This window comes from Passer montanus, unplaced genomic scaffold (assembly GCF_014805655.1).
Source record: "Passer montanus isolate IOZ18808 unplaced genomic scaffold, ASM1480565v1 scaffold62, whole genome shotgun sequence".
Lineage (NCBI taxonomy): Eukaryota > Metazoa > Chordata > Aves > Passeriformes > Passeridae > Passer > Passer montanus.
In genome coordinates this window covers 2,252,918-2,276,833 of record NW_024371260.1, presented here as the reverse complement: position 1 = coordinate 2,276,833, position 23,916 = coordinate 2,252,918, and the positions used below count along the sequence as shown (strand labels likewise).

General features: G+C 45.9%; 1 protein-coding gene across 2 annotated transcripts in view; it reads right to left on the bottom strand.

Moving 5' to 3' along the window:
- Positions 1 to 23,455, bottom strand: part of SKI (SKI proto-oncogene) — a 100,510-nt gene extending 77,055 nt beyond the window's left edge. The window contains exons 1-2 of one of the 2 annotated variants that reach the window (XM_039727652.1): positions 22,733 to 23,455; positions 21,701 to 22,622 (exon numbers count right to left, since the gene is read on the bottom strand). In XM_039727652.1, the coding sequence (XP_039583586.1) occupies positions 21,701 to 22,612 (912 nt within the window). In that variant the 5' untranslated portion in view covers positions 22,613 to 22,622; positions 22,733 to 23,455. Of the gene's footprint in view, positions 1 to 21,700 lie in introns of both variants that reach the window. The other variant, XM_039727653.1, reaches the window with a different exon arrangement.
- Between the last annotated feature and the right edge of the window lie 461 nt (positions 23,456 to 23,916).

Below are 23,916 nucleotides of genomic sequence, written 5' to 3'. Positions count from 1 at the left end.
CATGGTCTGCACTAAAACACCTTGAGTGCACACAGTCCTCCAGGCAGTCCCAGATGAACTGGAGGTGAAAAGCAGCTGGAAGAATGAGTTCCAGAAAAGGACAGGGAGCTGGGGAGCTGTGTGTGCTCTCAGCCAGCACAGAAATCCACCCATGGAAGGACTGGGGAGTCTTCTGGGGGAAAACTGGCTGCCAAATGTTTTATTAGTGAATAAACCCCAATTAATTTATCACAGACCTCCCCTAAAATCCACTGCATCTCTTGAACCATTCAGCTTGACAGAACTTGTGGAAGGGTGGACTGCAGCACTCCAGAAATTTCTTACTGACTGGTAAGAACAACATCAATGCTTAGCTGACTCCACAACCTTTCATGTTTCTTTGTGTCACACATTCACTATTTAATTCTTTATCTCCACATGCAGTGAACACCATGGGCTTTCAGAGATGAGTGTTAATGTCCTGGCCAAAAAGCAGAACCCAAAGATGTCAGAAGAGGAAGAAGCCCAGTTCTCTATTCAGATCAGAGCTTTGACAGGTTTCTCTTTGACCTAAACCTGCCTTGCCAACACAGCAGACTAAGATTGCTGGCTCTGAGCAGGGACAGATGTTATCTGAGAGCTGTCATTACACCACTGAGTCACATCACCTGAGAAGACCTCTGGACTGCAGGGCTGGGATGTTATTACAAAGCCCTTGGTACTCAGGTCTGTCTGCCTTTCAACAGCTGCAACCCAAACATGAAGTCCTATGGCAACACTATCAAAAATTTTCCTTCCTTTTTTTTTTTTTTCATAGACAGCACAACAGAAATGGAACAAAATACTGGCAGAGCTCAAGAATACCATCCATAGAATCTTAAAAATGAATCACAAGTTCTTCGTGTGACATCTGGGAACACACATTCATGATAAAATAAGCAGGGTTTGGCCGTATGGGCACCAGCTCCTCAATTTCTGCCTAAGAACATTCTCCCTCCACACCCCAGATCCGTGATGATCTCCCTTACAGCGCTCCTGCCCTTTCCCCACTCTGCCTAAAAGATCCAATGAGATGAGGATCACGTCTCTCCTTTACAAACTGGAAACCCTCCCAGCTCTGAGCACCCTTTCAGAGCAGCTGCAGTGCAGAATTGATTAAAAGAGGAAGTTTTCCTTGACACCAGAGGAGTGACACCCTGGAGACGGTGCTTGTGCAACCTCCTCGTGGGGCTGTGCTCTTGATTCCCCTTGTCAAAGCTCAGTTGGCAGGAATCAAAAATAAAACCATAGCACAATGTTTCACCATTATTTCTCCTCCCTCAGCAGTATGAGTTGCATTGTAGGATCTCATAAAAAGCTCTACAGAAAAATAGTACAGACTTAGTTTGACAGGAGCCTTCCTAGGCTCCATCCCTAAAATGTCACCAGAAGGACTGCATATTCACAATAAATACATTTTTCTTTTAACACAGTGCTAATTAGAGGAGAAATTGTTTGGCACTTTCTCTTCTGAGTACGTCACCAGCTTCTGAGGACAACACTCCCTGTCTCTGCCACTGCCTAAATTCAGAGCAACCACAAGCCTGTAATGAGTAACGTGTGAAGGCCAAGGTGAGGTAACGTCTTGGCACCTTTCATACATATTCATCAAGAAACAACAACTCTCAGCACTAACACACTCCTGTCTATATGTAAAATGCTTCACAAAATTCCTCTTAAGAGCCCTGTTGGGCTGGGAGGTAAATATTGGTAGTCCTGTTCACAGAGAAGTGAGGTGACTTGCCAGGGAAGTAACTTGCCCAAGGTCACCCAGTTAAGTGTCAGGAGCTGGGACTATAAAAACCTGCTCTTGCCTCAATCTTCTGCCCTACCCACTGAGGCAGCATTACCTCCCTGCACCTATGGTAATAACAATAACACCACCCATGAACAAGTTATACCTAGCAAACACCAAGTAATTCCAGAGGAGGGATGAATGAACTCCTATGTAGTTAATTCCAGGAGCTGATCCAGTTCAGGCCTGCCCATGAACAGAGGGAAATTCTTTCACATACACAGAAAGAAGAAAGAAAGACAAAGAAGAAAGACCAAAAATTTTCCTTCCTCATCAAGTGAAGTGCTCCACATCAAGTGAAGCGTCGTAATCCCCGAGCAGGAGCTAAACCAGACTGACTGCCCCAAGGACAGAGCTGCCTCAACAGGGACATGGTTTTTATAGTGCAGAAATGTCTCTCTAACCTGACTTACCCTGCTCAGCCTCCAAGGTGTGCTTGTGGCTTTAAATATTTTCTTGTTGCTGCTTTGAAGGCAAGAACAGACACGATCTCCCAAGCACCCACTGCTCCGCAGTTGGGGGGAGGAGGAGGAGGTGAATACTGTAGCTAGCTGAGAACTGTCAGATTGTGTTTGCCATCAAGGAATGCCATTTCCCAATGCCTGAGTTTAACTCTGGAATGAGATGCACGCTGCTGCTGACCCCTGTGCTGCCACTCCATAGACTCCCTTATCTCATCAGCCCCTGAGCATCCCATCCTCACTCCCCCGCGTTCATGTTCCCAAACTGTCAATCTCCCCGCAGTGACTCACAAGGTTCTGAACCCACCATTCGCCTCTGAGTCTCACTATTTTTTCATACAAGTCCTTCTGGTTTAGATTGAGAGGCGTCTTATTCTTCTTAAATGTTAAAAACGAAATTAAAAAGAATCACTGAAAGCAATATGCCCTCAGCACAACAGCCTCCCTGAGAGCTCTGCATACTTCAAAGAAAAACACAAGAATCTAATTCTGCTCTCCAGTCAGAGTGCTGCAAATTAGGAATAATTCTGCTGAAGTCAATCAAGCCACAATCATTATAACAACCACTGTGAGCAGAAGTGAAGCAGAGCCTGCCTGTGGGCACATTTCAGGAGTGAAAATGGATTAGAAAATACATGGTAAGGGTGTAATAAAGTTTAGGTCAGCTTAAAAGACTCTTGATGAACTCCCCTTATAACCCACTGAAACCAAGAAATCTCTTTACCCACATTCTAATCCTCATTATTACACAGTGCCAGCACCACCTGTGCATTACTAACACACCTCTGAGAAGGTGGGGTTGTTGGAGATGGTTGCCAACCAAAATTCCAACACAGGCTTTGTTTGTCATCCCCACGTGGCACGGATATATCACCCACCAAGGATGCTTCAGTTCTTTACCTTCTGTCACCTCCCAATTTGGATTATCCCACATTAAACCCAGGGCTCACTTAAGGCAGTGTTTTTAAAACTGGTGGAGTTCAGCCATTGGTAATGGAACTGTTCTAATGCCTTCTCATCCAGTCCTACTGCAAAGAGGAGGAGGAGGAGAATGGAATACAGGCAGCTCTCCCCAAAACATTCATTTTAACATTTTGATATTCCTTAAACTCCTGAGTAACCTGCCCAAAGTGGAAGGAGTTACAGCAAACCCAGCGTGCCTATTTTCCAGGGAGCACAGAACCAAACCCAAACATGCACATCCATACATTATTGGATTTGCTGGTTTAATCAGCAAGTACCAGTGACTCAATTAGCCTCTTAGCAGTGCCTAAATGGCACTAATTCAGCCCGCTGGCTGCTGCAGCACAGCTCCCAGGCTGTCCCTTTGGATTTAGCAGTAACAGCACGGCTATTCTTCTCCTGACAGCACCAGGGGCCCAGACAGTCTCCTGCTCTCTCTCTTTTCCTCTGTTCTGCCAACCACACAGAAAGAAAAGACCCCAGGGCTGACTGTGTGTGAGCGTTGAGTAGGAGGAAAAAGGAAGAGGGAGACACTATTTCTATTCATTTTACAGCTTCATCCATCAAAAGCCTTTCTAAAAAAATTGAAAATGCATTTCCAGAAGCTCCTGGTTTAGAGCAAGAGCCTAATAAGGTGTTTAAGACATTGACCCAAGCTCCAGCAGCCCTATCTACTACACAAAAGTTCAACAAATTACAGATTACTTACAGAAATACTATTTGATTCTAACCCACACCCCCACCATTGTTCATCTATTATTTATCTTTTTTTGGGTTTAGATAAAGGATAAACCACGAACACACCCTACTTTTAAGTGAAACTGTTAACACCTTTGGCAATCTCCAACAGCAACACACAACCCCAAACAAACCAGCCGACCCCAAAGCGCTTTTGCTGGGCACTCAACAGCACATTTGTTCAGTTAATTTTTGGGACTGTCCCTTATATAACGACTAATTTTCAGGCAGATTGATTCCCTGGTGAGTTGTTGCACATTGTGCAGCCATAAAAGCACCAGTGACAGTCAAAGAAGGTGACAGGAACAGTAGGCTGGTGTTAGGGGAGAAGCCAAAAGGAGTTTTGGCAGCAGCTAAGTATATGTCAAATTAAAGTGACCAAGCAACTACAGCTTCAAAAGTATTGAGTCAGTATGAACAAAATGTGCTGTCAAAACACAACATGTCAGAACTGAGCCCATCAGATCGAGTTTACTTGATGACTATACATAAAATTACAGGTCAGGAGAAACATAGGAGATCTCAGAGCAGGAAAAAAAAGAAACCTTTGCTAATCAACCTTCAGTGTGGAAAGCAGAGTAATCTTACCCAGAAAAAAGGAGCAAATGACACCTGAGCTCTTCTCTCTCTTCTTCACAATTCTCCTCATAACTTAAAAATGAAGTCTCATTAAAATTGGTCAAAGGCGGACTCACTCTTGGTTTGAGAGCCACATTTGCAAAAGAGATAATATTGCTTTAAATCCCTCCCAGCAGCTTCCCAGCTGACAACAACCTGGCATCCAAAGGCTAGGTAGGAACTTGGCAAACATACAGCATTTCTACAACAATATTTGCAACATAAAATGAAACAAACAAATAAAAAAGAATATCCCTTTCAAGTACTAGACAGTAAACAGGCCTTGCACTCCCACTCCCCTTTCCTTATTAATATTCAACAGTTTAAAATAAAGATGTACCAAAAAACCACCAGGGAATCCAGGGAATTCATTAAGCCTTCAGTATTTCAGTTCACCAGTCTCTGATTTCCAGTCAGCTGAAACTGGAAAGTCATTACTTCAGCTACAGCCCAGGTCAGAGGAAAGACTAATCTCAGACTGACAAAGCTGCCAGATTCCAGGTTCAGGATGAATGCAGGGTGGTTGGGGAATTATAAGGGAGAATAAGTAGAATGCAGTATCTTAATTAAGGAAAAACAAACAACCTGTGCCAACAAACAAGGACATGTACTCGGGCAGCATAAATCAGTGTTAGTGAGCAGGAGCCACTGGAGCCACTCAGTGAAACCTGCACAGAGCAGGGCACAGAAACCACTGAGCCTCCTGTTCCTGCATGTTTAGGTCAGCCTGATATTGGAGAGATGCTCCAAGTGTGAATTCCACACATCCTTCAGCCCCTGCCAGCCAAACCCAGGTGAGCACCCAGCTACCGCCCCCACAGAGCCCCTGCCAGGGCTGCTGCAGGGCCAGCACAGCTCTCAGCACACCACCCCCCCTGCACAAAAGTCAGCCTCATCTTTCCTGCCCTGAGCACAGGAAATTGTTGCCAGCGAGGGGAACTCCATGGGAAGTGTGCAGAGACAATATCCTGCTCGGTGCATCCCCACAGCTTCTCAAAATGGTCCCAGATTTGCTGCTGAATCCCCTGCCCATGTCCCTGCCTGAGAAATCCCCTCCTAGCTCAGCTCCCAGCTGCTCCCAGCACGCCCCATCCAGCAGGAACTGCTGCTCCTCCTGCCACTTTTGGCTTTATTAAAACACTGCAACCAGACAAGCAGATCTTTGTAGGGTTTTCTTTTCTGGGTTTGGGTTTTTTGTTTTTGTAGGTAGACTCCAAAGTGGCACAGAGACTATAAACTGCAGCCTGGTATTTGGGAAAGCCTTTCCCTCAGTACTGCAGTGAGGAGGGCAGGCAGAGGTTCTACCAAAACCAAGAGAGATCACAATCAAATAAATGGAACTGCTCAAAAACATTCTCTTGAGTAGGTGATCTTACTGCAGCTTATGGACATTTTGTCTTCCCTCGTCAGAAAAGCTGGCTTGCTAATTTATGGGCAGAGTGGGAAAAGCAGAGGGATACAGACAGACACAGAATACTTAAAACAGGCCTCAGAATGGAGACAAAGCTCCCCTTTCACCTCCTGCTGCTATTTACCATCTGGGATCCTGAAAAGGGGGTGATGGGTAGTTTTGTGATAGGTTTGGCAAGGGGCAGGACATTTAGGATTTTCTATGTGTAACGAGGTCATGTGTCAGCACCTTTGCAGCACATGGGAACACCATCCAAAAGAAGGTTCAACAAAGGGGTTGCCCTGGCTGAACTGGAAAGAAATGCTCTTTAAAAATATCCTGGCACCAGTGCAGGATCTTACTAAGATTAGTAATAATAATAAATTTGCAGAAAATGCCTCCAGAATGTAGCTTGGGAAAGCACAGAAAAAAAAATCAAGAAATGAACACATGCAATTAAAAGTATTTTATATTATTCTATTTTTAGAAGTGGTATGAAATTTCAAAGCAAAATGGAAATTCTGAATCACAGCATTTACACCTCTGTTAGGAAACCAAAGAGGTCAGGTCACTCCATGGTTTTTGGTAACTTCTGCTTTCTTGAGCCTCTTACACTGTGCTTAGGAAGTAAGACCTGAACAGGCCACTCTGAAATGTGCTGCAAGTCTGTGGAGAGGGAGAAGTGCTTTGTATTACAGTATTCTTTGACATTTCCACTAATATTGGGGGTTGGGGTGGTGGAGATAACTCAGGATTTCAGTCTCTGCTTGTAAGAAGTGTAGTGGTTTTATTCTTTCTTTTTGATCGCTTTGTTTCACAAAAGCAATTTACAAAGAGCAGTTACATGAAATGAGGACTCCTGTCTTCATAAAGAGAATTATTAATAGGGTGAATTTCCCATCACAGGGTGCTACAGTAAATCTTTAAACAGGATCCTTTAACCCAAGGACCTGAAAGTAACATGAGCACCCCAGCCTTTTGCCCAGACTGGATGTCTGCTGACTGAAGTGATTCTAACAACCCTCCTACTGCAGACAATTCAATCTGTGCATTGAATTATTTAAAATCTGTTCTCTACAAGATGCCCAGATGTGAGAATTAGTCACTAGAACTAATGCAATACTTTCCTCCCATGTGTCTCAAACTCCTGCTTGGTAGAAACCCCATTTTCAAGCCTAAAAATTCTAAACCCAGGATGTCACTACTACACCACCACCAACACAGAGTTAAAGGCAGTGGTGGAGTGTGGAAGAAAAATTCCACAAGGTACTGATGGGGAATCATAAAGTTATGCCAGTCCTAGAGAAGAGAGCCTTTAAAGCAATCCCTGTAAATCTGGTGCAGTGCCCTGGATGTGAAAGTGTTCTTGTTCCTCACCAGCCTCTCCTCCATGCACACACATCACAGATCCAAAACCCGAGTCAGGCAGCAGTAAAAGGACCAGAGCTGGCACACTGCCTCGAGATACAGATGGACACCTTCCAGAGCTCAGGATGGCTCCATCCCACAGCCAGGGTCAGCCTGCCATCAAACCCTGGGCCAGAAAGCCACAGAGCCACCCCCTCCCACCGAGGGTCTGCGGTGAAGCCACGGAGCTCAGAGCTCCTGAGGGTGCTTGAGGCAATCCCTGCCCAGCTCCTGACACCCAGCACCTCTTCCCCTCCTCCTGAGGTCTCCTCCTGTGGCATCTCCAGCTGCAGAAGGAGCAGGGGGGCACCTTGAGGAGCCTGGGATCACGGAGCACACTCAGGCTGGGCCTCCTGGGCTCTGGGACTGGCTCAAACACGCTCCTCCTGCTCTGGTCTCAGGTCACCAACACAAAGCAGCCCTCGGTGTCAAACACAGCTACAGCAGCCCATGATTTCAGAGCTGTGATGCAGGTATGAGTGGTGAGAGAGGAGCAGGTGATTCCACGTCAATCCATGGCACTTTCCCACCCTTACACCAAAGACAAGGCCAGCAGCAGCTCCTGACACACAAACCACATCAGCAGGGACCTGCACACCCCCAGCAGCCTCACCCACCCAGGTATTCCACAGGAGTATCTGTGAAATAAAATATAGGGAATATATGTCAAATAAAAACTCACCAGGTCTGGTGGCAGCACAAAAATGTTGTTTGTATCCAGATGAGTGACCTGCAGCACTGCAGTCCCTTCACACAGCCACAGCCTGGGCTTCTGCAGGGCTGCAGAAAAGCACCTTGGCCAGGCAGAACATGAAATAAAAGCCACCATTTAACAGAATCGTGACTACCACATGAGGCTGCTACTGATACTACTATAATGGTGTCACCTAGCTGCAAAAAACACAACAAATAAATGGCTCTTCGCTCCAAAATTCCTGAGTTTTTTTCTGTATGTGTTGTTCTGCTCTGAGACAATAACCATAGTTCTGCTTTGTCCCCCCAGTTTTGAAAAGAGCTGCAGAAGGAGGGGGACACATGCACACAGAGGTTAAAGGCACTGGACAATGCTCAGGATTGGAAAATGTTACCAAAAAAATAAAATAAATAAATAAATATAATCACAGTTTTGATAGTTCTGTGGGAAAAAAAAAAAACCTTAGCAAATTTGCAACAAAACTGTTAAGTAATTAAGGCAAGACACTTCACACATGAACTTAAACTGCTAATTAAATCCCCCCTGCTTAATTGACTAGATTTGCATATCATTCAGTGAGGAATGGGAATGGCTTGGGCATTACACAAGCACTTCCTTGTACAGGAAGGCAGCTCAGTAACATAAACTAAGTTATAAGCCAAAAACAATGCCAGTTTCTGAATGAAATAGAAATTTTCAGGAGAGATTTTCAACATGGTTTTGTGAGGAACATGAGAACAGAACTCACTGCAATCAGTTACTACTCCAGTAGTAATATTCAGAACTACAGCAAATGTTTTATATCTGTTCCATTTTCCTGCCATTTCACCCATGAACACTATCTGCTCATCTATACAAAAAATAAGTTTACATCCAGGAGAATCCATTTCTACTTGGAAAACCCCAATGCCTTCATTTCAATAACCACAGGAGAAAAATTATCAATATCTGTCCCTCTCTACCACTAAACTCAGTGTGAATTTAAGGAAGGTTTGAGAAAACTTCCAGACTGTAGCAGCAAAAAAACACGTTGATTTTCAAGATCAATCAGAGCCAAGGAAAATGTGTAATTATCTGCCATTCCCATCATCCCCAATGACCCAAAGTGTGCAGAAGCCCTGCTCCAAGGAAGTCAGATGATGTTTTTTACAGTGGGTAAAGACTCGGAGTCAGGAACACAACTTCCCCACATGGTAAAAAACGGTTCTAGGAGTTCCTTTCAATAATCTGCTTTTCAAGTGAGAGTTCTTACACCAATGTGCACATGAGCTCCTGGAGAATCAGGGCCATTCTGGCATTCCAGTCTCCAAAAGAAGAGTGTAGATCATAACATCTCACCATGTTGTGTGGAAGTTGGTGTCACATCAGTTGACTGCACATTCCATTCACAGATATTGATAAGGAGAATTTTTTTTTTTACCTCAGCTTGTATCTTAAAAATAAATAGAATCAATTCTTTATCTCATTTTTTTAAAAGGTTCTGTAAGTCTTTGAAACATTAATATTCTCCCTAACAAAGCCAGCAGCTGCTCTGCCAGTCTGTGACATGGATGGTTTTGTTAAAAGGTTTTCATGTGGGGTTTTTTCAGTTCAGTGTGCTTTGCATATGAAACAGGACATTTCCCCACCCTCCACCCCCATTCCCTCCTAATCCAGAAGGGACCTTACTTCCTCCCTCTCAAACAAGCAGCTCATTCAGCAAAAGGGAAATCCCGAGATGCACTCGGGCACAGAGCCTAGAGAAGGAGCTTGGAGGAAAAAACCCAAACCAACAAACCTAACAACAAAAACACCACCACACTCCCCCCCCCAAAAAAAGAAGAGCTACCAAGTGTGTCCAAACCAGCAGGAAGAGGAGCAACAGAGCTGGTAATTATGAATTTACTTCTGCAAACTTCTCCTTTGGGACATGGCTCTGCCCTGCTGGTCTTCACCAAATTTTTCAGGGCTGCAATTCTCCTTTGGCCCTGCAGTGCCACAGGCAGAGCTGCAGCTCTCCCCTGCCCAAGCAGGAATCACACACTGGAGAAGCCTTTACCTCATGGCTGAGAGGGAATTTGGATCAATTCAATTGTTACTTTGCCATAATAATCTCAGGTAAAATTTGTTTCTGGTTTTAAAATGAAAACAAAAACCTTTTCTTAGTTAAGACACTGGTTTGAGCAGGATCTGTGTGTCTCCATATTTGTCCTCCCTGAGACTTTGTGACATCACAATTGTCTGCAGCAGTTTATTCTGATGTCACAGGGGATTAAGATTTTGGCTGAGGGAGCAAAAAAGTTTGAAAGTGAGGGGGATCGAATTAATAAGAGATTTTTTTCAAGGAAAAAAACCTTGAAACATACAATAAATATAGCAATTTCAATGTAAGGGCTTCACATCTGCCAAGATGGGATCCAGCTGCTCTTTTACAGGCACATGAATGAGCATCCCTCTTAGAAAAAAAGGAATATATGGAGTTGTATGTGACTCTACTGAAATCAAATCATGTCATAATAAGAGAAAACTGCACCAATAAATTAGTCCAGCTAACAAGGCCAAATTTGATAAAATGTTTTAGAAACCTCAATTATAAATTTGCATGTAAATTTGTAAGAGCAGAATTCAAATGCTGAAATAGACATCTGAAAAGAAAACCTCCACTGAAATTTTCACTTGTAACATCTCAGCAGAACGTGGCCCTCAAATTATTGCCAGTCGGGAAAACCTGGGCACATTTGGGAGTGATTTCCATATTTTAATAAATATGAACCAAGTCCAGTGAGCTCAGTGGATCAAAGCACAGAGGCTGGACTGAGGCACTGGGGGTTCCATGGCAAGGTCTGGGGGAGGGAAACTCCAATTTCTTCCCTTTCAGACCCTGCCAGCACTGATATCACAGATTATCCTGGCTGCATCCCAGCCCAAAGAACTGAGGAAAGACCCTCAAGGTCTGGACCACAGGGACATTTGGAATATTCTCTTTTCTCTCCCAAAGCTCACCAGTCTGAGTGCATGGACCAAGCAGAGATGATCCAGGGCAATGTTCCTGCTGCAGGTTCCCCACAAAATCACCCAAAACAAGGGAAACAGAACGCTGCGATTCTCTGCTAGCAGTTCTGCCCCATGTTTGTGACTCAGCTGGTGATTTAGGATCCTCTGGGACACAGAATTAGACGCTGCTGCCAGGATAAAGCTTGTGCAGCACGGCACGGCCGTGCAGGTGGAGCAATAACCCCGGGAGGGAATAGGTGGAAAGGAGCCCACAGCCCCAGCCCGGCTCCTCCCTGCAGCCGGGACTGAGATGTGCCACATCCTCCATCCCCAAACTGCCCGAGCCCAACTAAAGCCAAGCGTGACGATCTCTACAAATGCAAATGGCCCAAATGCCAAGACTAACATTTCTAAAACCCAATTCAACTCTTTCATTTCTTAGCTGCAGGCCCTTTGCTGCCACTCCTTTTTTCCACCCAAACAAAAGACTAAAGGGATGACTCAAAGCAACTTGAATTTCAAGCTAAAGCCACAAAGCACTGAATGCCTCATCTTTAACATTAAACAGGTGTGCAGATGATATTCTTTCAAGCCTCATCACAGCTAGGTTAATTGCTCAAAAATTGCAAAAAGGCCAAATTTACTTAAAAGACACATGAATAAGTTAATGCTACAAATAATGAAGCAAGTCATATAACAAATACAAGTAAATAATAAAGGCACAATTCCCTCTACCTCTTCCTCCCTTAAAAATTTCTGATTTATTTTGTACTCAAAATTTTATATAATAAAAGTACAAAATTATACAATAATAAAAATATAATTTAATTTATTTCCTTCAGAACTCAGTAGTCCTCAACACAATACCTTTGCCCTAGAATCAACAGGGCAAAAGAATGATCAATGAATTCATTATAAAAAAAAAGATTTTTGCAGAAATGGTTTTAGAAATTAAGGTTTTTGAAAAGGAGCACCTAATTTGCAGGCTGTGAGGGCCAAGGCCTTTGAGTAGTAGTTCTGCATATTCACTGATAGTAAAATAGAGCACTTTACTCCACTTCTATCACTGTTTGCCACTGAAAATGGCCCAAAGGTTATTTGGCTCCACTGGTTTTACAAAAAACTACACTGTTGTGGCAAAAAAGGGGCAAAAAGCCAAATAAAACGAAATCTTTGGCTATTTAAGGACAAGGACTCGTTGCATGCCATGTTTCTTATTAGTGACTGAATGGGAACAAAGAAATATCAATAACGGACCTGATGCTGCAGTCTGGGCTGCTGTGAGGTTGATTTACTTCTCCCAGCAGCTCTGCACCACTCTAAACACAATTATTTCAAAGGAATATTTCTAAATTATACCAGTACAGTTTCCAACTGTGGAATGATGGTGCTTCAGAAAAGCCTGTTTATCATATAATTCTTAATAACAAAAGTGAAAGTCTGAAATTCATTACATCAGTGATGGCTGCTGGAATCAAACCATATTTTAGCCCTAATATTGTGCATTTTCTGTCTTTTTTAGCCCACTACTCTGTATAAAAGCTGTAAAACTTATTTTACTGCTATGAACAGGTAAACCTGAACAATCTTGAAGATTTTGTAGGGTAAAAAACTATGGAACCTAGAAAAATGTAATACTTAGTTTTTTAATTATTTAAAGTAATTCACTGCTTCTAATTGGTACTATTGCAACCTCTGTGTGGGCAAGCAGCAGGATGCCTGTGCAACTTGTATTTTTTATTACTCAGCAGAATTAATTCTGTGATCCTGGAAACAGCAGCTCCCAGCACCATGAGTGCAGCACTCCAGAATTCCTCAGGGAGGGAAAGTGACTCTCCCAAAGGCACTGGAAATTCAGGAACAGCTCTCCAGACCCGTGGCACACTCTGGTACGGGTACAGGTGCCAGGACATGGTCACACAAAGAGCCTCACACAGAAATTCACACTGAAATAAGGATTTTTTCCCCTCTCTTCAAGTTCAAAAAATGCTCTTGACTGCAGCGCTTTCTTCTCCTGGGACACAAACCTTGATTTTGCTCAAGGGCAGCAGGAACTTCCTCACTAAATGGTCAAAGCACACCAAGAGCAGCATTACACAGCATTCAGGGTGGTGACAGGGGCTGGACTCAGGATCTCAGAGGTCTTTTCCAGCCTCAATGATTGTGTGATCCTGTGAAATCCAACAAGTGAAAGAAAACACTGCAGCAGATATGCATCAAGAATGCTGCAGAGCCCAGAACATCCCACACCACACGAGTGATCTACCTGGGCAGAAATCAGCACCTGTAATACAGGTAATGTGAGAAGTGGAGGGGGTAGAGGACTTCATAAAAATGCAGGATATGACAGTGAAAAGATATAAAATGGTTTTTCTTCCAACCCCAACAGATGTTGTTCAATTAAGGATGCAAATAAATCACCCTCTGCATTGCGAGTCAGAAAACACACACATAAAAGCTTTCTAAATACATTTCAGTTTAAACTTGCATAATTCTCCCAGTGGAGAAATCATCTTCAACTTATGTAATCCTTAGAAAGAGACATTGTTACATACAATTCTGCGCCACTAAGAAACAAGGAAGGCATATCTAGAAAAGAGGTGCACCCACACACGATTAATGATATGGGTGTGGAGGGAACAGAGGGGAAGAGCTGGAGCAGGGCTGCAGAGCCCCGAGTCTGGTGTTTCCACAGAGACTGAGCCGAGCTGAGCTGAGAGCAAGCTCCAGGGGCTGCTCCCCTTTCACCAGCCAGAACTGTCTGTTATACTTAACCCAGACTTCCGAACACTTGATATCCTGTCTGCTATTTCAATGCCCTTACTCAATGTTTCAGACAGACATTACACAAACTGGCTGGTGAAAAGGGTTGAGAAACCAAGAAGCAATCCAAGTCAATGACCTTATTCTATAAAACGATACCACTGAGTGAACAGCAGGCGAGGAACAAAGCACAGGGTACCACAGCCCCCGAATCCATCACTGAAATCTTCCCCAGGAAAAGACAAGCACCAGGCTCTACCTTACCCTGTTGATATTGCTGCTGTCTTTTAACCCTTAAAGGCTGAGCAGTCCTTGTGCTTCCAGTGGCGCTGATTCTCATACCAAAACAGAAAAAGCTTCCATTTTTTTTTTAAGAAAAAACTACAGAAAATCAAACATACAAGTCCCGTTTTCTACAAAGCATGTGCAAAGGTAACTGTACATAAATCAATAAACAACAAAGCCAGAACCCAGGTTATTGATTAGCTCCTTTGCTGTTTACCTCCAGCATACACGACGATGCTGCAATTTTTACACACACAGAATCTCCAGCCTCATGTAGGTTTTCCCTGACACTTTAAACAGGACTGTTGGAACACGGCTGCCTGAGTTAGGATGGCAGGACCTGCCTTATTTCCCAGAACATATGTCTGTGCAGCTTATCAGGGTGTGTTAATATGCATCCACTGCTTGGAGAAGCCTAATTTCACAGGATAGCAACCAAGCCATCGATGGAGGCGACGATAACAGCTCCACACATGGGAATTCCCATTGGCTCCCAGAAGAGCTCTGTCCATCACACGCTGACAGGATCAGAGCTCAAATTAGTATCAGTGTTTTCGTCACCTCATCCAACCAAAAGTCAAAGCAAAATCGTTATCTCAGTGCAGAGGGGACAGTCTCTATCAGCCAGCAGAATTCCCCAAAGCCAAGGAAAGCTGCACACTCAACCTCTGCTCCTGATGTAACTCTGAGGCCACGTTTACAGTCTTTGAATTTGCATCAGCAGAAAAGGCTGCTCCTTACGCTAACCTCAGACATATTTCTTCATTAATAAAAAGTAAAATAAAAAATAATAACTGACAAATCCTAAATACAGGAAGAGAAGATCTCTGTGGTAGATCTCTAGCACAACCTTAAAACCAAATCTTGCATGTAGTGACCAACAGACAAGACTCTTTCAGTCTGAAGCCAGCTCCCAGTTGCCCCATTCAGGGAGATCCACCAGGATCAGAGCACCAAATGTCTTCTACACCAAATCCTCATTAACAAAATGAAAACACTGCAGTAGCAGAACTACAGGGTCTCAGCCAGCACAGTCCTGAAAATCCAGCTCAGGCCATAAACTCAGTGAGGCCACCCTGCCTCAGCACTGGGACATTCTGGTTCAGATCTGTCTCTGGTCTCTGCCAGCCAACACACAGGAAGAGTCTGATACACACGAGTCTGCTGTGGTTTGTGGGTGAACTGGTTCCAATTACTGTGGGCTGATTTCTTGAGTGGGAGCTGTAGAACCGGCCCCAAAGCCCCAAACCTTCGGATTAACCTGTTGTGTTCCAGAATATCTGGAGCAGGTGATTTCAGTGATGATCTGAGTCCAATTCTCTATGCTGACAATGAAATTTAAGGCATACAAGACTGCACAAGGCATAAAGGAGGAGGGAAGGGACCAGAGAACATTTTTTTCAGAGCAAACTTGTTTCTCTGAATTTTTTTTCCAAGCATATACACTGCCTATATTAGAGACAGAGTGGAATAGCATTAAAAAATTGGTGCTGATTTATGAATTCATAATACACATTACCCAGCTACACAAAACATACATAAAGGAGATATTATCTGATACAATGTATCATTAACACACATGCTCTAATTGATGGATTTCAAACAAAAACATGCTATATTCCTATATTTTAAAGTAATGCTTCCTGTACGTGAAGATCAATTTGAATTAAGTGCTCTACGGCCACTCAGCTAAAATAGATCAGCCTAGTAATTGAAGGGATTCTATCAATAGATTCTCAACAATCCAGTATAAGTCATTTTTGTTTACTTTTTTCCCAAGATCCCCCTATTGGATTTGGTGTAACTCATCCATGACGGTTCCCTTTTAAATAAGAATTACAGAGTCAAGTCCAAAATGTGCTTTAAAATGAAACCAAAACAACCAAACCAAGCCAAATATATATTAATTTAAAAAAAAATAATCTGTGTCTTAATACTGCACACATGGAGACACAGCTCCTCATGTGATGGCAAAGCAGTCTGGCCAGCTGAGCCAGCAACGTGAGTTCAATCACCAGTGATCCCCAGCAAGAACCAGCCCACTCCTTCTGCACTGGGGCCATTCAAACCCTTCACTTCTGTGAAATGACTGCCAGTAGATGAACATGAGGCGGGTTTTTCATCGGACTGGACACAGCATCAGTGGCTGTGCCCCGGAGCCCCTGCTCTGGCAGTGCTGGAGCCTGGGGTGCAGATAAGGAGCGCGAGGCTCCAGCCCTGCTGCGCTGCCCGGACACGCCGGGAGCAGCCTGGCGCAGACGCCTCCAGATGCTTTTACAACACCAATGCAAAGGCGCCTCTCAGCAAGTGCAAACACACCCTCCCGGGTCAGGCAGCCCCAGCCAGCGATAACCAGGCTCGCAGCCTGCCAGGACCAGGTGTCGGGCTCCCAGCACATCCAAAAACGAGCGCTGTTTACACGCATCTTCAAAGCGCGCTACTGTTTGGGCAGAACACACGCCCAAGCCCGAAACCACAGAAATGGAGAGGCAAGTGAGGCAGACAATGGAGGGAGAGGCAGAGGTTTAAATATTTTAGGCAGCGATTTTCAAAAGCAGAGATTGCATATAATTCCCACCCTAATTCAAGAGAACTGACTTGAGGAACTTAGGAACTTTTCTGGAGCAAGAGAGAGCCGTGGTTGACTCAACACCATGAGATCACTGGCAGCAAACTCTTTGTCCAACACACATGCACGTACCTGCTGCTTTGTTCTCGGTCTACAACATCTGTAAAACTGTTTGCACGCCTGGGAAAAACTGCTGATGTTTGCTTAAACACTGTCCTCTCCCTGGGTACACGGGATTTCATTCAAGCTGGTGTCACTTTGGAAGTTCAACTTTCAAGCTGTAAAAGACTTCTGAACTAAACTACTGTCCCAAGATGAAATGATTTTGGTTTAGAGACTTCTAAATTTTTACTGGAGAATCTCAAAACCAATTCTTGAACATCAGATAGAACACATGACTTCAACATTCCACAGGAAAACAACTGAACTCCCAGTTGTCAGGCAAAAATTTTGCAACAGCATTTTTCATGTCAGCTTCTACCAAGAGGAATAAATCCATCCTGCAGTCTGCCAGGGAATAAACTCAGAATCACTCTGCTACACCCACCACAGGATATACCCATTAACAAATAAAGGTTACTACTGCCAGAAGGCAGGACTTTAGGATAAGACACCAATTCCAGCTCTACTCCTGCAGCCTTTCAGGTGGCCATAAAGCACAGCCCAGCAACCACTGGGCAGCACCTAAAAGCCCATGTCCTCCCTCCAGCCGCGCCAGCGCCGCTCGCAGCAATTTGGGTTCTTTGATTCTGCTGCACACTTGACCTGGCTAAACCTTCCTCCAGCTGAGCGAGCTGCATGTTGTGGCAGCGCTGGGTTGGGAGGCATTGTGAAATAAAGTGGGAGGCCTCATGTGCTCATTTGTGTGTCAGTACCCAGAATGCTGCTTCTGGCTTCCAGCTACTTCATAGAAGTGCTGCTGGGACTTGAACCGTGGGAACACGGCAGCGCTGGGTGTGTGGGTGTGCTCACACGCGTGCAAGGACAGCTCTGCCTCTCCTGGGCCCTGCTCGCAGCCAGTCCTGCTCAGGGTGCAGATGTCTGGCACGCAGGTGGGGAATCTCAAAGTGCTCGGCTCAGTATTGGAGAAAAAGGGTTCGAAATAGACGCAGCTGAACCCACCCTCCTCTTCTGGAAATAGCAACCAACAAAGCCTTCAGGGCTGCGTCTGAACTAATTCTGTGTGAGTGGAGCATCCTGATGTGAGGCAAGCAGGGAGCTGTCTGTCACACGGGACTGGAGAGCAGAGTCACAGACACACCAAGGCCACATCAGTCCCCAGGAGAGCACCAGGCACCAGGAGCTGAGCCCAAGAAAAGCCTTTGGCACTGATGCTGGATTTCTAGGACCCTGTTTTGCAACCCCGTCAGGTTATTCACATTTTTAATTTCTGGAAATACCCCAGAATTTCTCTTGGTTGTGCTCCACACTAGTAATGGTGGATGAGATGAGACAGGCAGGGAAACAGGACACCCACCCAGGTAAAAGCCATGCTGGTGCAGAGAGGAAGCAAAGCACAACAAACCCTGCATGGGAAGGTGGAACACCCAGTGAAGGACACAAAGTCAGTAAAATGGAGAAGTTATACTGCTCAAGAAAAGAAGGAGCTTTGGGAAGTGGCATCAAGGTGAAAGAGCTTATGGGAGGTCAGTTACTCATCCAAGCATGAACAAGGAGAATACAAAAACCAAAATTTTGGAATACTGTAAGGATTGTGACTGAGGCCTTTTTGGTCCCTGCTCTAGTGGGAGGCCCCAGCTGTCACAACTCCCTCCAGCTTTTGGTTAAGACCCTTTGCTGACTTCACACAGGTCTGGACAAAGGGTTCTTCTGCAAGTGGCAAGACCAGGCAACAGGAGTCTTGTCCAACCAACACGGCTGACAGAGAGAGGAGATCTCTGCATCCATCTCCTGGTACAGAAATATGGATATGCACTACAGATACTTGATGTAGAGAGAAATATGCACTGGGAATGAAATATCTAGGAAAAGCTACGCCTTGTAGCAAAGCTTTAAAACCACGCCAAGGAAAAAAAAAAGGAAAAGGGAAAAAAAATATGAAAAAAAGGCAGTTCTGCCACTACGCTGAATCTGCACCAGGGGCTTGTGCCAACCCAGCTCCTCCATTTAAGTCAGACCCTTAAAAGGCAGAGCTGTGCTGGCAGAAATCTCCAGACCTCATCACAGAAACCTCATGGAGACACATGAAAAGGTCAAAACACTCACTGCTGCTTAAACAGCCATAAAATTGGTCATATGCATCCCATGCTACCAACATACTACCAGAGCCCCAGGGAAAACACACCACACAAAGCAACGTGTTACACACACAGAGAAATAAATAAATTGAGAAACTGAAAAAAAAAAGCCACTCATGAAAGCAGAAAACCCAATATCTGACACAGCAGCTTATGGCACACCAGGCACACGAACACCTCTGTATGAAACAGAACAAAGCAAAGCTGAGATCTACATCAAAAAGGAAGCCCACCACAAAGACACATGTGCTTCACCCTTTCATCCCCAGCCAGAGCCCCACAGACACACAAAACCCACACAGGATTTAACACACACGGAATGGGACCATCCTGTCATTTCCTCACTAGGCATCTAAACTTTACTCCAATGTTACTTGCCCCTGGCCACAGCCTACCAATCTTAGAGTCTGATTAAATCTCTCCGTAATTATCCGCACACACTGCTACAACACAAATGACCTTAGCATATGATATCCGTTGGCTAAGCCCAGTGGAAAAAGACTTCAGGAAAAGGAAGGATAAGCGTACAAAACTCTGCCAGCACCGTCAGGGTCTCCTCAGGACTGCACTGCTTTAATACAAGAGTCCTGAAGGCCTTGGAACTTAATATGAGAGAAAATATTCTGTTTTCCCTACCCCATCGTCTGAGCACACACCACTCTATTCTTCCCCACCTCACTCCTTGCCATCTTCCAAATGAATTTAGGCAGGAGACTTTAGCATTTCATTGTGATGGATTTCTGGCAAAAATTTCCAGAAAATAGATGGCCACCATTTCCTTGCACAATTTTTGGCATTCACCATTAGATATCTTCAATTCACTCTGCACTCCAGGTAGATTTTGGAGGGTGAGGGAGGAGTGTTTCTCGTGTTCTGAACTAGGACCTATGAAAGGGTCCCCAAAAAAACTGAGGCACAGCCAAGATTTAGTAACCTTTTCTTGTTCTCCTTCTGCAGCCTCACCTGGGGTGTTGGACAGATGATGCAGTTGAAGAGAACACTGAAAAAGCCTTACAAGAAAAGGAAAGCACTTCTCTACTAACATTCATTTTAAACTCTGGAAATGACCAAGCCAGGGGAACAGGACCTTTCTACAACAAGAATGTGGAGATTTCTTCATTTTACTTCCCAAACGAAGCATGCCCTAGAAAATTCCTTTCCTAGCATAAAAATGTCTCCAGTTTGAGAGCCATATTCTCCTCTCACATCCATGTAGATCTATCCCACCATTCCATCTCGGCACATGACTGACGGAGAATAGACAAGCCATTAAAAACACATCCACCTCCAACCACGGGGATAATGTGCCTCATTACAGCCCAGCTTTGTCACAGCGTCCTGACACTCCGGGGAGGAAAAGGAGGGGTGAGGACAAGGACTGAGCCGGGGGCCAGGACAGAAACTGGAAGAGTGAGACTCTGCTCCTTAATCCAGAAGTGTGCAGCTCGGTCAGATGGGCTCACCAGGCCTTCTAGTCTGGTGGAATTATTGTACTGTTTGCACAGCATATTTTTTTTTTTAAATCTGTGGTTTGCTTGGGTATTTTTGTTGCACTTTTTTTATAAATAAAAGCTCTACCGTAGTCAGAGTGTGTGTCTGCCCCTTTAAACAGGTATTTGGTAAGTTAATTCAAAATTTTCACAGTGGGCTTTAAACATCTTCTCTTTTCCAGGCTTATGTATTGCCCTTCCACTCCAGACAGAAAACCCCAAAGTTTGGAAATCTCTGACAGAGAGAGGCAGAGCCCAACCAACAAACCTGCAGGGGAGGACTCGGGAGGCAGGAGTTTGTTTTCCCCTGGCACGGGGGAAGGAGCAGGGAGCAGAACTGCTCATCCCCAGGCAGCTGCACCTCGGCAGGAGCCAGACAGACATCCCGGTGTCTGCAGTCCCCAAGGCCTCGTGGCACTGCTGCCCATGGAGCAGGACCGCTGCCAGATGCCAAGGCAGCCTCCCACCCACACACCAGGGATTCTGGGATCTAAAGGCAGCTCAGACTGAAAGAAAAACAAGTGGCTCCTAAAAAAAAAATGTGCTTTAGCTGTCTGGCTCGGCACAGCACGGCATGGAATACCTCAAGGAGCTGCTGCAGCTGGCCCTAGACGGAGTCATTTGCTGGATGTATACATAATCCAATATACAAAAGCCTGTCTGCTGGGGAAATTTAGGCTCCACGGGGATACTTTAAAAGCAGGGACTTCTCCATTCACGTTCTGAACACTTCATCTATAAACCAGCAACCTGCACTACCGGCACTATTTTTTTTTTCTTAACAGGCGCATTTTATTTCCATACAAGCACTGAGAGCATTCAGCCCGCACCTCCATCCCTGGCGACACTCAAGCGACCAGAAAAGTGCATGGACTTGTGTCTGGAGCCATCAGTACCTCTGCTCCCTTTTTCTGGCTTCTTCCTTGCCGGCAGTGCCTTGAGTGAAGAAACCCTCAAAGACCCGAAATCACGCACTGCCAGATAAAGTCTGGGGCAGCGTGATGGGCTTCAAAGATCAAGGTCCACGCGTAGTAAAATATAGAAATACACTACGTAATTTAAACAAACTCCAACCACCGTGGTCAAAACACAACCAGAGAAATAAAGGTGCCATCTCGAGCACTGCTCCTCCACAGTGACACACACGCGGGGAGAATGGAGAACACGATTAAAATTGCTAAAGGACTCCAAGGAAAAGCAGCTGGTAACAACGTGGTAATATCGATGAATGTTACCGAAATTCCCCCCGCCCCCTTTAAAATTACAGGCACCACTTACCCGGGGGGCTTTCCTCTTGTATTTGTTGTTATAGTCAAATTTTTCTTTCATTTCATCTAAGAGTTGGCCCAGTCTAGCTTTCTCCTCTTTCCCAGTATAATCCTGGCTGAGGAGGATATAGGATCTCCAGTTTGCAGAGTCAAAGCCCCAGTGGCAAGTCCTGTTTTCCAGCGATTTGTGAGAGTGGACCACAAATTTGTGAGGTGGGTACATGAGCCTGCAGTCCAAGCACTGGATGCAGGCTGCGCTGGGGTTACTGTAAAGCTCTGGCACCAGAAGTCCCTTACACTTCCCAAAGCACTCATGATACACCTTGAAGCTCTTCTCCGTGAGCTCCAGCTCAATCGTGCTAGAGAATTCCTTCTTGCAGTGGGGAGGGTAGGTGCCACCATAAAGCAAGGCGTTACAAAGCCTCTCAGCATCAGTTTTCGTGATGAGCCCGCAGGAAGGAGCGGAGAAGGGCAGGATGCCCATGACTTTGAGGATTTCCAGCTGGTCAGCAGTGCATCTGGAGCAGTAAATATGTAGCTCATCGCACACCGAATTAATCTGCTGCAGGGAGAAGTCCCTGAGCACCGAGTTCAGGATCTGGGGCAAGCAAAGCCGCTTCTCTCCGCCCACCACGAAGCAGGAGATGGTTTCCCCTTCCAGGATGGTCTCGCACCTCTCCGTGGATCTGTCCGAGGGCATGAAGAAGGGACCAGGCATGACCGGAGGAGGCTGGATCGGGGGCAGATGCAGTACAGGTTCCGCTGGGTCTTTGCCATTGTCCTTCTTGTACATCTCCTGTGCCCATCGTGCTGAGAAAGCAGCAGGGCCACCCAGGGAGCTCATAGAGCTCAGATGAAACTGTTCCAAGGTCTTCTGCAGTCCTGGATGAGGCTGGAAGCTGCTTCTACTTACAGTCTCCATTTTTTAGTTTCTATTCCCAAAACAAACAGCAAAAATCCCCAGTTATCTTCCACCCTGGTGCAAATCCACTTAAGGGATTTTTTTAAGGAAAAAAAATATTAACAAAATAAAACAACCCACCCTTGTGTTTTTCCTCCTTCTCACTCAGCAATCCACTAACGGAGAGGAAATAAATCCTTTTGTATGCGTGTCTCTCTCTTCTTTCTTTCCTCTTGCTTCGCGTTACAATTTCAAACCCTCCAAGTCTCCAAGCTGCCCCGATGGAGCACAGAATCACGGCAAAAAGAGGTCTTCATCCGAGCACTCACCCCCTCAGCCAACCCCCAGGCAAACCAATCCCTCCTCCCACACCTCCAACACACACACACACACTCACTCACACACACACACACACACACACACACACACACCACCCACGGAAACACAAAAAGTCTGTGCCACGCTCCGAGCACCCGGGGCTCAAATATGTTCTGGCGGCTGCTGCTTCTCTGCAGTGATCCCCCTTCTGTCCATATCCACCGAGGGAAGGCGCGGGGGAGGAAAGCAAAAGGCAGGAGGAGGCAGCACGCTGGCTGTGTGGAAGGAAGAAGGCAGGAGAAAAGGCCCAGCTCTCCCAGGCGGCGCGGGGGCTCCGCACGGGCGGCCAGCGGCTCCGCTGCCCCTCGCCGTCCCTCTGCTCGGCCTGCGAGGGCTCCTCGGCTCTCGGCTCGCCTTCCTTCCCTTATTGCTGCCGGCGCTGTCGCTGTGCCGTGGGGAGCCGCGGGGAGAGCGCGCACATCCTCCCAGCTCCTCTTTCCAGCAGTGACTGAGAGTGCCTGAGAGCTGAGCTAATGCGGGCGGGCTCAGCCTCCCGCCCTCCGCCTCCCCCCCTCTGTTTGTTGGTGTCTGCCTCAGTCATTGAATCCCGGCCAAGAATGTGACCAACTCCCCGGGCCGGGCTCTTCCAGGAACAGCGCCCGCCTCCCCCTTCGCGCTGCGCCCAGACCGGCCGGGATGTGCCGGGATCGGCCGGGCCGAGCCGAGCCAGTCCAACCCAGCACAACCGAGCTGATCCGAGCCCGGCTGCGCCGAGCCGAACCGAGCTGGAATGTGCCGAGTCCAGCCGAGCCGAGCCGAACCGAGCCGAGCCGAGCTGTGCTGAGTGGTGCCGAGCCAAACCGAGCCGTGCCGAGCCAAGCCGAACCGTGCCGAGCTCGGCCGAACCGAGCCGAGCCGCTGCACGGGCGGGCGCGCGGCGCGGCCCCGGCGGCAGCGCCGGCGAGGGAGGGAGGGAGCGGGGGGAGGATAAACTGCTGGGTTCACGG